This window comes from Falco rusticolus, chromosome 6 (genome assembly GCF_015220075.1).
Source record: "Falco rusticolus isolate bFalRus1 chromosome 6, bFalRus1.pri, whole genome shotgun sequence".
Classification (NCBI taxonomy): Eukaryota; Metazoa; Chordata; class Aves; order Falconiformes; family Falconidae; genus Falco; species Falco rusticolus.
In genome coordinates this window covers 49,034,916-49,052,138 of record NC_051192.1, presented here as the reverse complement: position 1 = coordinate 49,052,138, position 17,223 = coordinate 49,034,916, and the positions used below count along the sequence as shown (strand labels likewise).

Sequence of the window (17,223 nt, the reverse complement as noted above, 5' to 3'; positions counted from 1 at the left end):
ATGGTTTCATGGGCCATCTGAAAAGCATCGATCTGGGCTTCAGTCGCTCCTTAGGCAGCACACACAGCCAGTCTGCCTTGAGAGGCGTCCGTCAGCATGAGGAAATGTGTCGTCCCTGCCATGGCCAGCCACTGCCAGCGGCTGAAGGCAGCTTTCAATCAGGAGAACACCCTGGCATGTTCTTTCATGAGGCTTTCAGCAGCTCATTCAGCCGTCCTACGTGCTCAGGGAAGGTGAGGCAGATGGGTGAAGGCACGGCTCCCCAGGGAAGAGCGAGCAGGTTGGCAGCATGGAAACCCTACTTGAGCTGCCTGTCATACCTGTGGGAAGTAAAGCCAGGAAACACAAACCTTGGTCATGCCATCCTCCCGAAAACTTAGCAGTCCCATCTAAGCATCTGTGGCCAACAGCTGCACCCTGCGTGTGCCTGGGGGTGCTCACCACCCCGTCTCACCTCCCATATGCAGCTGTGCCAGTGAGGGGACCATCCCCAGAGATGCTCACACCCAACAGGGACAAAGCTGGCTGAGGTCTGGTTTTAAATCTGGGGAGCAAAGCAGGGAATGTCCTGTAGTTTCAGTGCTTTCTCCTTCTGGCATGACTCACACCTGCTGGAGCAGCTTCTGGGGTGAGGGCAGAGCTCCACAGGCACTGAAGGGGCTGCTCAGATTTACTGAAGCTGATGCGGAGCCAGAAAACACTTGTCCTGGTAAAAAATGAGGTGTGGGAGGAAAAGGACGCAGCCTGGCCAGAAAGAGATGGCAACATAGCACAGGGTAAAACAAGGAGAGCTTGCCCCTAGGAACAATTAGGAAGTCCATACATGTAACTACACCCCCAGATGTTACTTTAGCAACCACTTCAAATAACAGTTTTTACAGCAGGAAGTGTCGGAGCTGAAGTTAGTAACACTGCTGTTGTGATAGAGTTTCCAGACAGCAGCACAGCTGCAACGAGGCCACTGGAAGTCTCCAATTTGCTCCTTATTCTGCTGCTCTTCAAAATAACCTAACCTCATCTGAAAAATTGCCAGTGATGAGATGCCCGTTAAACCTAGTCTTCAGTGAATGTAAGCACATGGATTATTTGGTGTACCATGCTGTTATCCACCAGGAGCATCATCTGCCTTTTCTCCTTTCCTTCTGCAGGCAAGAGAGAAGCAAAGAAAAAATGATTTATCTTCATATTCTGAATTCAGAACCTGTCCCCAAGTAAGGACCCATTTTGCCACAAATCTGCCTCTGTTGGGGCAGGGAGGCAGAAGCAGCCATAGCAAGCCCAGCCCTCAGCCCCAGATGCAGTGGATGAGCCAGACCAACGTGGTGACCTTGTCCCCACTGCACTCCCAGCTGCCAGCAGTCTGCGGCTCAGGGACTTCCTGAGCCAGAGGTCATCTGCCCACATTTCTGCTTCAGTCCCCTGTGGACCATCCTTCCGCAAATTTTTCTCTTTGCCTTCTGAACACATTCATACTTCTGGCAATCCAGGGCATCTGACAGCAATGACTTGTACGGCTTGATTGGGAAAATCATGAAGGAACACTTTCTGCTGCTTGTTGTAGAACTAAAATTCTCGTCAGGCTGCTCACTCACAGCTCATCTCTGCAGCAAGCAGGAGTGCGCTCCTGAGCCCAACCCACCTCCTCCAAGCTACAACTGGTTCTGCATGAAAGCAAGCATGTAGGCAGTAGTGAATTAACTGCCAAAATTCCCCCTTAGACCCCTTAAAATCTGGGTTCTGTCAGTCGGTCTATGACTCCTGATGCCCAGCAGATCAGATTCGTGAGACAGCTCCTGCTGCCCGGCAGCGAGCACTGCTGCTGCAGAGCCAACTTCAGGAGCCCTGGGCACCCGCAAGCCCCTCTGCCCTCCCTGTTTGCTCCTCCTCTTCCAGAGAAATAAGTATGAAAAAGAAGCACTTCTAAGACCAGACTGGCTTTTAAGCTTTGGCATCTCAGAATTTGGCTGCATATTTGGCAAGCTGGAAAGCAAAAAGGAGGGTGAAGAGGAGTTGGAGGCAGCGAAGCCTCAGGACATGGAGGTGGGGGGGCTGTGTGCAACTACAATTTTGTTAAGGATCAGTAACAGGACAGGGGGACAAAGCAGCACCACGGCCACCCACCAGGAGCAGCACGAACACTAACAGGACACTATGCCCTGCACATTAAAGCATACCCATGTTTGTGTACATGCAGTGGGCTTACTGATGCTATGAGTTTGTTTTTTTACATGGTCAACTCCAAAACAGCTGTAAGGGGTAAGGGCTGACACAAGGGGGAAAGATGAGCCAAAATAGAATATGGATTTTTAAGTAGATCTCCCTCGATAACATGAAATTCACTGCTCTAGAGCTTTTGAAGGTTGAGGGGTCATCTGCACAGCCCTTGGAAAGCATTTAAAATGTGATTCACGCAATATTCATCAACTTGTGTATATTCTCTGGATTTGGGTTTGTCTCCTGACCAGTTCCAGTTCTGGGAAAAGGCCCTATTTCTTCATATTTTAAAACATTTACAGAATGTAGGATCACACAGTGCCATACAGTAGGGATGGGATTGGAGCAAGTTGCAAATAAAAGCTAGCACATGCATCTTTTGATCATATGATAAACAGGAGAACTGGAAACCACATGAACTTTGCACCGGCCTGTAGGGTGTGATTTTCCAGCAATTCTTGAACACATGCACACAAGAACACCTTGATAAAACAACCATGTTAAGATTACAGCTTGCAGACAAGAAGCTTTAACAACCTTCTGATACATCACAGAGGCTTTGGACACATTTGATGGCACAAAATTAACACTGGAGTCTCCAAATAACAACTATGTTCAGGTGGTGGTGGTGGTTGTATATCGGTGCTGAGGGCAGGGGACAAAAACAGTGCTTAGAAGGTGCTGCCCTGCACCACAACTGCAGCCAGTCTGTCCATCAGATGATGCCAGGGAGAACACCAGAAACTTTGTAAAAGTAATGGAGCAATGCTTTCCAAAACCTGGTTATTGAAGGTTGGTGGGTACCCTGAAACATGGAGATTTTATATTCTCTCCAGGCACAGTCCTTACACAGTCCAGTTCTAAGTAGCTGGGTGAGGAACAGGATCTTCTTAAAAGGCCAGTGATGCTTTCATTAACCTGGGCACGGCCCAGTCCAGGTGCTCCCTGGGTTCCCTGAGCCAGACAATGGTCAGGCACTGAAATGCTCCTTCCCAAGCTCCAGGGACAGCCCTGCCCCTGAGCTGGTTAGCTCCAGCAGCCCCAGGAGCAGACAAGCTTCAGCTGCTATTAAGGGGAAGAGAATCTGGCAAACTGTTGTTTTATCTACAGCAGGACTTGAACTCGTCTCACACCCCAGAGGAGATCCACTCCTACGGCATGCCCAGGACAAAAGGCTTTCTGCATTTTGAGAGCAACCACGTGCAGTTGGACCATATCTGAGATGTTTCATTGACTTCCCAACTCCAAGCAGCAACCCCTGAATGGACAAGGTCACCAGCAAGGAAACTGAAGTACATTTGCCCTTGTGCTCACTAAAGTGCCACCAGAAGCAAACGCCATTATAACTTGTAGGTGACTGAGAAGCAAAGGCACACCAGAGCCTGCCCTGTCTGTAGCTCCTTCTGTAGTTACTCATTTATCCAGCCCAGTATTTGCTGTGCTTGACTTCTTGCCGCCTCCCTCATTTTCTTTCTGCAGAGCTTTCAACAATTTTCAAATCAATGCACTATAATAAAGACAGCTGTTCTGACAGATTTCTTTTGTTGCAGAGCAGAGACATCTCTGCAGCCACAGCAGGATGCCAGCCCCACAGGACATGTAATTACATCCCCACTGTCCCTCCTGCCCATCTCAGGACCAGCTTGTTCCCCTCTGACCCCAAAGCAACACTTTTGCAACTGCCTGGGCCAAAGTCACATCATTCCCGATCTGTCACTACTCTTGTCAGAGCAACCTCATCATGGCCCTGCTTGACTGGACAACATGCTTCCCTGCTTTTGAGGCCCTCGCAGCAACACTGAACATTAACTGGCTCAGGCCAGTTGAAAGCAAGGGCAAGGTCACCATACTGCCACACTGGGAAGCAATCCTTGGGGAACTTCACCCTGTCTGTGTCCAGCAATGCTTTGCTCAGCTGGGAGATCTCTCACTGCAGATGATCATTAAAGGGCAGCATTATCCTGTGCCCTGCTTATAGCATCCTTTTTGAAACCAGCGTTGTGCAGCAGTGCCTGGGACCAGCAACACAGACAGTGAAGGGGAGCCACAGTACCATTGTGCCTGTTCTCCTCTGCAAACACGAGCCTGTTATGTTTGCTCAATGGGATGGACTAGGAGATTTGTGGAAGGTGCTGGATATTCCCTGGAAGACCCAGTGTTGTCCCTAATTCTCCCTGAGGCACTGGATCGCTGGCCAAAACCCTGGTCAGAGTCCTGCAGGTCCCCAAGCCTGAGCCCAGCCCAGCCCAGTCCAAAGGGGGAACCCTGCAGGGCTGCTCCCCCCAAACACTTAGAGATACAGCTTTGTCTTCAGCCTCCAGTAGAGCAGGACTCTGGTGGACTCTCAGTCCCTCCCCTGGCAGCTGTCATTCCCAACTGGAGTCTCAACACATACTTTATAATAATATTCTGCACGCTGGTGCATGTACATGCCCTGGTTCCATGACAGAGGTAGATCTGTTATATTCTGCTGCCCCTTCAGAAGACAAAACAAAGTCAGACTTCATGGCGGCTTATAAAGTTATGTTGCAACGGAACCCACCATCCCCAAGTTGACATTTGTCACCATGTTGAGGTATACACAGCTGGTATGAAAATTTATCTTACTGTGGACAGAGAGGGAAGCAGCTATGCAGGAATAGGGACAATCCCATCAGAAAACCCTAAACATTGTAAATAATGGAAAGGCAGACAAAAAAAAAAAAAAAAAAAAAAAAAAAGACAAGCCTTTTGAGAGAGCATTTATTCCAGTTTGCCTTTCCATGCTAAGTGCCCTAAAGTTGACTGTCCAGGAAGAATTACGCCCTCTTCAGTCATGTGCTACTTCTGATGTTTGGACATGGAGATAGATTTTTTTGGCCTTTGGAGCACTTTGCCTGCAAGAATAACAAGACATGAGCAGCAAGCCAGGAGCAAAAGGCGTCCAGTGAGCACCTAGGTTCAAGTTCTTCACTTGCTCTGCCTCTGCCCCAAAGAAAACGGGCACCTAATTCTGTAAGTTTGCTCTGGTTCCCTAGCAGATACTGGTGCTTCACTCACCTCATGAGTAGCTGCTATCAAGACTGCATTTTGTCTGTCCCACTGTTAGGGTTTTTTAAGCACAAATAACATTTATAAGAGTGTTGCAGCAGGTTTGAGAGACTAGTAAAGTTATTCACAGGCCAGTAAAGGACCTATGCTGCTTGTTTTCAGATGCCTAGGTAGACAAGCAGTAAGGGTCCAAAATCTCTCCACCTAGAATCTGAGAATTCACTAGCAACTTCTTGGAAACATAGGGGGCAGCCAGATAACCCCTGGGCTTCCCTAGGGAGCTCTGGGCAGGGATTTTGCACAATTTCAAGTGAAAGCTGCTAAGAGTTCAGCATCCTGACTCACCCATGGAAGTTTTCAACATCTTCAACAGTCTCGGGCAAAACTCTTCCTTTAGTTTCAGGTAGAAGCAGCACCAATCCACCCGCAAACAAACCAAGAACAGCTTCAAATTGAACAGATGTGCAAAGAGCTTGTTAGCACACACCCCGCTTCCTACTGCCTGACACAAAGGACTTGTAAATGGCATTTTATTTTGTTCTTCATGCAAGACGTGTGCATTAAGGCTCTGTGTGCAAAACAGTCGTGCCATCCCTGGAGGATGTGGCTGCCACGTGGAGACAGCAATGAGCCAAGTTCAGTTGTGTTATGCACTGAACTGGGGCATCTCAGACTGGACAGACAGTCCCTCCTTTATAGAGGAAAGAACCCTCTCTAGTGGGAGTATGCCAGGAAACGCATTCACTTTTTCTGCTGTTCACATAAGATTAGAAAATACATACAGGATGTATTATCTCCTACACAGTGTGATTAACTTCTCCACTGATGATTGCTTTTACCCACTTTGTACATGTTTGGTGTCTATATTTTAAAACTGCTAAGCACCCTCCTAAATGTCCTGTCTGTCAAAAACTGTGCATTGCCATTCAAGACATTTTTCCAAGTAGCGTGTTGATCTAAAGATTCAGAAAAGTTTTGCAGACCCTGACCTGAGAGTTCAGGTCCCTAGTCTGCAAACACTTGTCTTGCATTTATTTGCCAACCTCTTTCCAAACAGCTGGAGAATAGCCAGTTAACAGACTGTCAGAAAAGCTGAAGTGTAACAGCCACGCTTGTACTCCATTAAATAGGCAATTACATGAAAATCTAAGTTTTGGCTCCTGGACTGAGACAATATGCCTCTCAGAAGAGCAGTAATTCATCAGATTTGAATCCATCAAATACTAATCGCATCAAAATGTTTCTCAGCCCTTTGCCACCTGCCAAACCTGTATTCACCTCTGACTTCCTTTCAAATGCAAGGGAAAATAAAAAGTGCAAGGGCAAAGGAGACACGAATGCATAAGCAAGCTCCAGGTTGTTATAAACTGAAGGCTGTACCTTGCAGAGACAGCAAGGGGCTTCTGCTGAACTTGGGGCAACTGCCTCAGTGGCTTTTCCCTTCCTTTGAAACTTGCCCCCCTCTGCTGCACCCCAGGAGTGGCCCACAAGGCGGGAAGGTGGCACTTACTGAAGACTATCAGTGGCAGATCATGCCAGATTTCCACCAGTCTGTAGACAATGAATGGGACGATGACTCCACCAACATCACACAAGGAGGAACAGACCATCACCCCTAGGTTCCTGGTTCAACAGCAAAGGGATCACATCAGCGTCAGAGTACTAGAGATGAAAGAGGGCAGGTCACAGCTCTGACCCTTGTACAGGACAAATCCAAGCACTACGTGGGACTTCAGATGCCTCATCCACCCTGGTTTTCTCCACTTTTCCCTTTAGTTCAGTCCATGAGTTTTTCACTTGCCTTAAAGTATATTTGCTCTCCGTGTTAAGGTACCTTTTTAAAGCATTTTAATTGTGCTTCACCTACTTCATGTTCAGCAGTACTCCTGTAGCTCTGAAGCATTTGAGGATAACTTAATTTAGCATAACATGTAACACACCCATTGGCCTCCGCTATTTGTTCCCAGGCCAAACGCCCATGGGGAGAAGGATGCACCTACCTGATGTATGTTGGATACAGTTCAGTGTTTACAAAGCAAACCATTTCAAAAGCCATTGTGATTCCCATTCTCCCGATGCAAGCAGCAATCACTTTTAGCCAATGTATGTCTGCAGAGAAAATGCATTCAACACATTTAAAAGCATCCCAGCAATTTAGCAGGTGTGAATACACCAGTGTTATTTTAGAGGGACTTCTGATCCCATGTCACTTGATGTTTTTAAGTGGCTTTGTTTCACCTGTGTGAATGAGGGGGTGGGAACAGTCAGCACCTCAAGATCTGTGGCACAGGGACCTTCCCAAAGCAGCACAGAGAACCCAGGTGCTTTGAGATTTATTATTAGCAGTGCTACAAATCAACCTCATTTCACTTCTGCAGCACGAGGAGCACTGCTGAAGGTCACAGGGCAGCACCCGACAGCAGGTGTGGGTTTGTGAACCTTCGGGGCTGGGGCCTCAGGAAAGGGATGGAGAGGTGGGTGCTGTTCCCAGGGGGCAATGCCAGGGTGGGAAGCCACCACATGGCTTAGGGCAGGAGACTCACCCTCTGGGATCAGGGCTGTGACAAGGCAGGCAGCCCCAGCCACCAGGTTTGCCACAGCCCAGGGGTAGCGCCGCCCGACTCGGTCAATGGTGACGATGATGATGAAGGCGGCTGGGAATTCAACAAGTGCAGAATAGAGGAAGTCCAGATACATGTTCCCAGCAGCTATTCCCATGTGCATGATGAGCCCCTGGTAGAGGACGGAGCTTGTGAACCTAGGTGAAGAGCATCCCAGCTTTGTTAGAGAACAGAGGTCTGTGTCCTGCTGGCACCTTCAAAGCCAGAGCTTCAAAAACAGCTCTGCAATATCATCTTCTTACCAGTTGTACATCAAAATGAATGTGTTTTTTCTCATCTGTGGCGTCCTAACGAGGTCAATGAATGAGGGACTCTGCTTTCCACCATCTTCCTCTTCAAAATTAATGTCCTGCAGAAGAGCCCGTACAAAGTACAGAGTACAGTAAGTTTCTGCTGTGAGGAACCGATAGAAGGGACTGTCATGATGCTTACTTACATGTATAGCCAAACCCTGAGCTCACCTCAAAATGGGAAGGCATTTTTTTCTGATTTTTTTTAGCCATATCACTGATAATTTTCATAGCTTTGTCATTTTTTCCTTGAGATATCAGCCACCTGGGAGACTCTGGGAGGCACCTGCAACACAAGTGGATGTTATCATATACCAAAACATAAGGCCCCCATAGTGCTCCCATGTATAGACACTGCAGAGAGTGCTTTGGTTGAATAGAGGCAGGTGGGGAGTTGGGTTCGTTGATTTGTGTGCTCCTCCCTCCATCAGGAAAAGCAGCGTATCCCACCGCTGAAATGGGAAGAGGAGCAGTTGTGGTAGTAGCTTTAGTCCGACATGAATCTACTAAAGGTAAATCAGGGAAGAGTTTTGAACAGGAGTATTGCTATCATTTTATTCAGCCCATTTACCACAAACTGTCTCCTTCTTAGGGAGCCGTTTTCCAGTTGTGCCATCACAGGTTAACAAGAAGTAAACAAGCTAGAGCTCGCTTACCAATGCACAAATACGGCAAAAGGAAAACAAGTCTTTGTACTATTCCTAACCTCTCAGCCTATGCAGACAATTTCCAAAACAGGAAGCCTTCCAACTGAAAAACATCAATCAAAAAGAGAGGAGTAAATCTAAAATAAAGGTGAACCCACAGACCAGAAAAATCTGCAACTTTTTTTGAACACGTAAACAACCTGTTACAGTTACGTTAGCATTCAACAATCTCTCAATAACCATCTTTTCAGTGTAGGATCTGCTAAATTATGTCAAGGCATTTATTTTCCTTTATGAAATGCTTAACAAAGATAATAGATGTTATTAAACCACTCTTCCCAAGTGTTTTTCAAAGTAGTCCGTCTTTTAAACACAAGTCAGGGGTGGTGTTGAGGGGTCTTATTTCCCTCTCCTTTCTGCTGTGAACCTTGTAAAAGGTGTGCACAACCAAAAAGCAGTGCCAGATCTCCCTCAGTATCAAGCTTCAGGAAGCAGGAGAGTGGTTTTGGGGTCGTAGGCAGAGGTACAAGGAAAGCCTGTTTACCAGTAGTAGAGCAGGAAGAAGCAGCTCGGCAAGGTGACGGTGAGCTGCAGCCACCGCCAGTGGGGGATGGCGTAAGCGATGGCATCAAAGACCAGGAGCCCAACGGAGAAGGCCGTCTGGTAAAGGATGCCTACTGTCCTCCGGTACTTCGGACCGACAACTTCTGTCACTGCAAACATGCACAGAGACAGGTGAATGACAGCTCAGCCACGACTGCGCAGCACAGGAGTAACTTGCTCTGCAGGGAGGCTGGAAGACCAACGCTGCGCTAACACCCTGAAGAAACAGTCTTGCTAATCCCTGGGCTTCCTGGCATGAAGCCTCCAGACAAAATCCACTGGTGCTTGCAGAGGAAGGTTTGCTTTTTGGTCCCCCAGGCTCCAGCAGAGGAGAAAAAACTGCTCCTGCTCTTGCAGTGGCCTAAGGCATCCAGTACTGTCCCCTGTCATGGAAACCTCTGAGTAAATCAAACATTCCTCAAAGTGCACAGATGGGTTTTGTCATAAAAATCTAACATGATGTCTCCAACCCAATAACAAAGCAGAATATTTTGTTTTCTAAGTGCAGCCTTTCAGCCTGCATCTGGCTCCAAGCGTATGAGAAACGCCTGTACCACAGGATGGCATCGAGCTTGCTGGTCAGGACAGCACCATGGCTCATCTGCACTTCGCAACTGCACATCACAGGATAGACCCACAGGTTAAGTCTTGTTGATGCAGAGCTAAAAGCAATTATTCCAGCAGACAGGCACAAGCACACTCAAAATTTTGCATCCAGTTCTGTGATTTGAAGAAAGCAAACTGATTTAAAAAAGAATGGAAAGCAGTTATTTAGCAGCTGAAGAAAGTGCTGCATTTTGGAGCCACAGATTAGCTAATACTGCAGGGCCAAACACCACACAGGGGCAAGGGCACCTCCTCAGGCTCAACAGGACTGAGCCAAAAGCAGCTGAAGGGTAGGTAAGCGCCCCAGGAAAAGTGTGGTAACAAGGCTGCTCTGTCCTTATACCCTTCCCTGGGCAGGCAGTATTGGCACCCTTAGGGAGAGGATAAAATTTCAAGGGGCTTTGGGGCTGATTCTGCATGACACCTCTCTCATGAGAGAGTTTCAAGGAGAATCCAGAAGTAACAAGGTGCAAATGAGGGAAAGTATCAGCATAGGGCAAGTCAATGTCCTGAAGGGGATTTTGTGCTCTAAAATGGCAGGAAGTTTCCCCAGAAGAGATGATGAAGATCTTTTTTGTGCTAGGCGGAGATTTAAGAGGCCAAGCAAGCATCTAGAACATGCACAGGAAGGAACAATCATGTCTTGGCAGAAAATGGTCTGGACTGTGGGCTACGTGTGCTGATTTTGTATCAGACATCTGGGTAACTGCATTAGCAAGATGTCCCTGCTAAAAGACTTAACAGAAGTTTAGGGTGTTAACAATTTACATTTTTACCATTATCGCAATGAAGTGGATTATCCAGCGCCATGTGGCAGAGCCACCTGACACCCTAATCCAGATAAGGTTCTGTTGGGTAGTGTTTAAAATAATTTGCTGCTTTGGTGATCGCTTGATCTTGGCTATTTTTGACCAGAGCCTGAGCTCCACACCAGAGAAGCCCCAGGCAGCTCCACCACGCACCAGAAAGTGATCCTGAGCCACCCCAGCCCTGCTGTCCTGCAGCCAGACTTCACCGCCTGCCAGGACCAGCACGAGGTGCTGGAGCGGCCGCAATCTGCCCCGGAGCCATCGGCTTCCCCAGCCGGTGCCCAAGGGGAGGGAGAGCAGCCCAGGGCCCAGATCCACAAAGGGGAGAGCCAGTCTGGAGGTAACAGCCCTAATGTACTGCCGCTTGCCTGAGCTTGGACGGCTACTGTTGCTTCTCCCTAAGCACAGTGCTTGAAACAGTCCTGAGAAGTCAAAGAGGGAGAAAACTCCTTGATAAAATACCATGGGGTAGGGGCTTTTGTTGAGGGGTTTGGTACTTTGGTGGGTTTTTTTGTTTTCTTCTTCTGAAACTAGTAACTTCAAAACCAGTTTTGCTCCTGGGAAAAGGTCTGAACTCACCCAGGATGTAGCCTGCAGTCCAGCAGCCCTTGCTGACCAGCCCTTGCAAGAACCGGAGGATGACTATCCACAGGTAGGTGGGCACGAAGACAAGAAGAATTCCACAGACAATGTTTGCAAGAATTGTATTTAAGAGGCAAAATTTACGGCCAAACCTGAATTGGAAGATAATACATGTAAAGCAAACCACCAGTCATGAACACACAGGTGTCTTAAACTACTAAGAGCTTTGTGCACCTTTTGGGGAAAAAAAAAAAATCCAACTTTGCTGTACATGGAATAGATACATACTGACTTTTATTCTCAGCCCATTACTCACATATCTGCTTTTCCATCCAATGAAAAATTACTGTGCCAGTTGCTCTGCAATTCCACAAAGACTTTCAGGAAAAATTAAAATTTCCCAAGTTAAAGAACCATAGCGCCACATATACATATATTTGGACTGTGACTGTTATCCCTGAATTTCAGAACAGGTGGCTTAGTAATCTGCTTTTTTATAATGGGGGTGAAAACCAAGTACATGTTATTGTGATTCTGATACATCTACGTGCACCAGATTTATAACAAATTTATGTACCACAATCTTAATCACCAAAAATCTCATATGTATGGATCTTGTTGTGAGTGGGCTGCACTTCACTGTACTAACTAGGCAGGAGGTGAACCAGGAGGGAAAAGGGCCTTAAAATACTGGCATTTCTTTCTTTTTAACCCCAGCCACCTGCGCTAGGGTGGCTGCCTCTGAACGTGGCAGGACACAGGGATTCCTGCTTTTTCACAGTGACTGCTGCTGTACCCATTTGGCAATCACCGTGTCTACTATTTCAAAGTTTCTCCAAAGGAAGCAAGACGTCTCCAAGCTGCAGCCACATGGAGCGTGACAGATCAAGAGGGGCTCCAAACCAGCATCTCCTGGCTTCGGTTAACACCCCAGGGCTCTGGTGTGGCATGGTAGGGAGTTTGGGGTATACGGTCCTGAAATTGTCCTCACGGGCTCTGCAGGACGCACGGAGCGGGATATTTGCACAGAGCACTAGGTATGACCTAAGAGGCAGAGTACTTGCTCTTCATACCATGACATACCAGGACATCCAGGGGTTGACCTTATTTTGAGAAGAGCAGAGGTAGTAGCAGTTGCACAACCTTCCTCTGCCTTTATCTAGGCTTAGCTGCTCAACACCGATAAGCGAGGTCAAAGGGTTTTACTGTCAGCCCACACGTACCTGTCTGCTATGTAGCCAATGTTTATGGAGCCAATAAAAAACCCAGCATTCACAGCAGACTGAAAGAGGTCCAGCTTCCAGGAGTCCTCACACACCAGGTTAAACTAAAGGATCAACCACAGGTAGAAACAGAAATGTGAAATGAGGAGCTGGCTCACAGCCACAAGTTTAAATCTCTAACTGAAACGAAGGAGACTTGTTTCTGGTCAACACCCCTTTTATCAGCACCCAGAAATCCTACTGACGTAAGTGCCCAACATTAAAAATGGGATCCAGCTGTTGAACAGTTTACTGTTATTTTCCATGCATGTCTTATCTCGTCATTAAATTATTACCTGCCAATGTGAGGACCCTAATTTGTGTTAGGTCTTGTCGACCAAACCAGCACGGACCTGATGATCAACCCGGGCTTTTCAAACAGCTTTTTTTGTGGCTGATGGTGAACCTGTCTAAACAGTTCTGGTTGCCTCATACCCTTGCAGACCCCTCACAACTAAGGGTGATGCCTTCACTAAAGGTATCCCAGATGCTTGCAAAAGCCTGCCTTGCCCCATGTCCTGTGGAGCACTGGCTCCCTGAAGGAGGGTGGGAGGAGGTTTCTACATCTGCCCCAGAGGCCACGGCATTTTCTCCCTGCTCTGGTCTTTTGCCCTAAATCGTCCTACAGCTTCATATGTCTGGAGACCACATATTTTGTATCCAAGTCCAAGCTTTATACCACATGGGTACCCACATATATTTGCTCGTTTCTGGTTATCCTGTGAAGAAAGCATCCCATGGGACTGCCCTCGCAGCCCCTTAAGAAGAAAAGGGAAGGTGACTGATGTGGGAGTGTGACTGCACAAACCCACACAGACTGCAAGCTTTCAGCTTCCCACAGTCTCAAGAAATCATGGTGGGGGCACCTGGTCCACAGCATCTGCTTGAGCCTTTGGCAGCGAGATGTGCCTGCTGCACTGCTCCTTTGTAGAAGTCCTGGGTCACCCTCACTTGAGGCGTCTCACTTCCTCACTTTAATACCACACCGTCCACACCTTGCTGAAAGAAGTACACACAGTACACCACCTAAAATCTAGCTCCAACCTCTAACAAGACTATAAATTCTGAAGTTGCTAGAGCACAGAATTTACCTACTCCTGTATTTGCATTATATACATACATATATGGGGGAAATACTGCATTAGGTATATGGGGGAAAGAATCCTGACTTCCACTTATCTCTCAAAAGTTGGAACTTTCTATGATGAAATCAAGTTTGTCATCCCAGATACCAATTTATTTTTAAAAGTTAAAGCACCTGAAACACTGAAGTACTCTGAGTAGCTTAAGTACCATTTTCAGTTTATTCAAGCAGCTTCTGAGAACATAAAACAGTCATCAGCTTTTCCACAGTTTATTCATGACTTAAGCTGTTTAATTGTGGCAAGTGATAACCTTCCCCCCCCCCCCCCACTGCCATTCAACGATATTTGAAACCAACTTTAAAAGTAGTTTCTTCATTTAAAAAAAAAAAAAAAAAAGGAAAGAAAAGGAAAAAGGAAAGAAACCAAGACCTTCACGCCTGGGCGTGGATCCCAGGAGGTCCCTGCTCAGGGATCAGCCAGGTTTGTTTGCAGCGCCATGAGCTGCTGCTCCCTCACCAGGGCTGTTTACACATTTCCACCAATCGGACCTCTCACCAGCAGGGAGTTTCATTCAGAACTGGACTTTATCTGCCTGGGAATTTATTTGCTGAAATATGCTTTGCTCCCCAGCTAGAGATATAAGCCTCCCGAGCAGCCAAGGCAACGCTTCACAGCAAGGACCGAGGGAAGACAACTTGTAAAGCACCCGGCATGAGTTCACAGTGAGAAAGGATTCCTCCTCCAGGTAAGCAGGTGTCTCTAACATAGCCAAGCCTACATCAGCCCTCTCCCACAACACGGGAAAGGGGGCATTTGTTTTACCTCGGTCACGAGGGAGGTCCCTGGGGAGTCATAGACCCAGCCGTCCCGGCAGGGACCGAGGGGGACGGTGCTCCGGTTGCCCACGAGGCTGCCGAGGGGGTCAGTGCAGCTGATGCCAGTCGTGTTCCAGTCCACCTCGTACCTCCTGCAGCGGCTGCTGAAGTCGCCCCCGTGGCCGCCCCACTCGGGAACCGTGTGATTCAGCTGCTCCTCCAGGCTCCAGCCACAGCGCTGGCTCAGCTCGGCCACCCCGGGGCTGAAGCAGCGATGCTCCGGGATGAACCCAAAGAAGACGACACCCACATACACTGGGGTGAAGGCAGCAGAAAGCAAACACAGGACAAAGAAGGTTTGCTTCTGGAACCTGTCAAATTCTCCAACATTCTCTAAAATGTCATCTAAGGTTGGCATTTTGGCATCAAACCCCCCTCAAAAACCTCATCTAGGTCCTTCTCTGCAGCACTGATAAATAGCTTTGCTGCCAACCAAATGTAAGTGACAAAGACATTTGACCAAAAGTCAAGACTAACTCCATAAATTATTAAACTACATGTTGCAAGCTTTATTTTTTAGTTTTCATTTGAAATCAGACCTTAATTCACCCAGGGAGAATTTGCATTTAACCCCTAATCAGAGTGCATATATGTTCCTTTTCACCAGAAAAGCCCCTACCAACCACAGAACTTCAGTTGTTTGTTTTGGGGTTTTTATTAGGCAAGGCAGCCTCAAAAGAGGCATTTTAAGGAGCAAGTGTAGATGGAAAATTCCACCAACATACAAGTCTAGTGTAGCAGTTGCTGAGCACCACATGTGAATAAGGCTCACTAACCAGGCTCTACGAAGAATCACTAAGTACACTGTGAAATAAAAGCATCTGTGTGTTGAGCCATGTAACAGTAAAGGAACAGCTTTTCTGCAAGCTCCAATATCATGTGTCTCGCTCCTTACTCTCCACACTCCTTCCACCTCCAAGGAAAACCTCTCCTCACCTATATCAAGGAACACAATTTTCACCTGATCGTACTTTTGCAGTGACACAATGGAAAAAAAAGCATTCAGTAAGGAATTACGCACTGGGCGTAGCTGTATTGATAGCTGTATGAAGCCGTAATATACAATACTTATGGCCAAATCAGCTGCATTTCTTACCATAGAAGCCCTGTAAGGCTTCAGGTAGATTTCATTGTGGGGCACCCCAAATAAATCCAGTTCCATCAGACTCCAATGGTACCTTGTGCTGCTTATGGCTAGATACCAGCTACTCCAACATCTCTTAATGACAACAGCTGCTTCTACCAGAAAAAAAAAAAATGCATCTGAAGGTAACATTTTAAAGATGGGGGAAAAAATGCAAAATGGTCTGGAGAGCAACTTGAACAGTTTAGGCAACAATCCACAAAAATTGTTAAGACCTCTAAATACACTTGAAAGAATAAACCAGCTGAGGAGGCCATTCTGGCCTGGGGACAGAAACAGAACCAGTTCTTCATCTGGTCTCACTGCCCAGAGAACATCAGAGCAACAGTGGCCTAACCAGCTGTGAAAGCTGCTTTGTGGAGCAGCGCGCTAAGATCATTCCCTGCATCACACAGATGTGCCACCTCCTCCTCTTCTCCATCAGGAACAGCTACAGCAAGGTAACAAGAACATCTCTCCTGCAGCCACTTACAGCTGTGCTACCGCAAGCCCAGCATAGCACCAGCCCACACCAGACTTTCACCCCCATGGCTGCAGGAGCTCCAAACGGAGCTAGGAAGGGGGACAGGGACACACGAGTGCACCGCAGCCCCCACACTCACAGCTAACCCCCACAGCCTCCCTCAGCAGGAGGCTGTGTGCAGTCAGCTGAGGCCAAGGAAACGGGCATCAAAGCCTGTCTGGGAGCAGGTGAATCACAGAACGGTTTGGGTTGGAAGGGACCTTAAAGATCATCTAGTTCCATCCCCCGTGCCATGGACAGGACACCTCCCACTAGACCAGGTTGCTCAGAGCCCCATCCACCTGGCCCTGAACAATTCCAGGGATGGGGCATCCACAGCTTCTCTGGGCAACCTGTTCCAGTGCCTCACCACCCTCACAGTAAAGAATTTCTTCCTAATCTATCATCTAAATTACCTTCTTTTAGTTTAAAACCATTACACCTTGTCCTTAAAGCCATTAGGCTGTGTCTTAAAAATACACCCAAACACCTCACCATTTTTTCCCCCCTAGTGGTTTTTTTTTTTTTTAAACAGTTGACAATGGTGTGCCTAAGTTCCACATGAACTGAAGAAGTCAGATCCATACTGGACCTTTTTTCCTGATCTCCCACCACCCTCTCCGCAGTCCAGACAGGGGTTGGGTGGCACTGTGCCATGTGGGAGGTATCTTAGGGACACACCTCCCAGGGTGTCATGCTGATGACTGGCAGGGTTTCTGCTCTTGGCCCAGTCATTTTTACATACTTGTCTGGTCCCAACTATTCTTCTAACACTCCCCACCCTATGGTTAAGCAGGGCATTCTACTGGAAAAATAGTCTGGTGAAGCAAGTCACGCATCCAGCTCTGAACAAGGTAAGACTACTCAGTCAGCCTGCCTACTAATCCTAGATACAAGAGAGCAACAGTTCCAAGACCAGGCACTGAAGTTGCTGCTGTCAGCTGCATATTAGA

General features: G+C 47.5%; 1 protein-coding gene across 3 annotated transcripts; it reads right to left on the bottom strand.

Moving 5' to 3' along the window:
- Nucleotides 1-223: 223 nt before the first annotated feature.
- LOC119150410 (solute carrier family 22 member 2-like) lies at nucleotides 224-15,714 on the bottom strand. Of its 3 annotated transcripts, none has more exons than XM_037392934.1 (11): nucleotides 14,572-15,714; nucleotides 12,626-12,729; nucleotides 11,400-11,554; nucleotides 9,347-9,515; nucleotides 8,327-8,441; nucleotides 8,108-8,214; nucleotides 7,788-8,002; nucleotides 7,245-7,353; nucleotides 6,755-6,867; nucleotides 5,590-5,689; nucleotides 224-320 (listed from the first exon to the last, which is right to left on the bottom strand). In XM_037392934.1, the coding sequence occupies exons 1-11, from the start codon at nucleotides 14,980-14,982 to the stop codon at nucleotides 299-301; spliced, it is 1,620 nt and encodes a 539-aa protein (XP_037248831.1). In that variant the 5' UTR covers nucleotides 14,983-15,714; the 3' UTR covers nucleotides 224-298. The 3 variants fall into 3 exon arrangements, with proteins under 3 accessions (XP_037248831.1, XP_037248830.1, XP_037248832.1); XM_037392933.1 differs by lacking the exon at nucleotides 224-320 and adding an exon at nucleotides 4,940-5,090; XM_037392935.1 differs by lacking the exons at nucleotides 224-320; nucleotides 5,590-5,689 and having other exon boundaries at nucleotides 6,765-6,906.
- Between the last annotated feature and the right edge of the window lie 1,509 nt (nucleotides 15,715-17,223).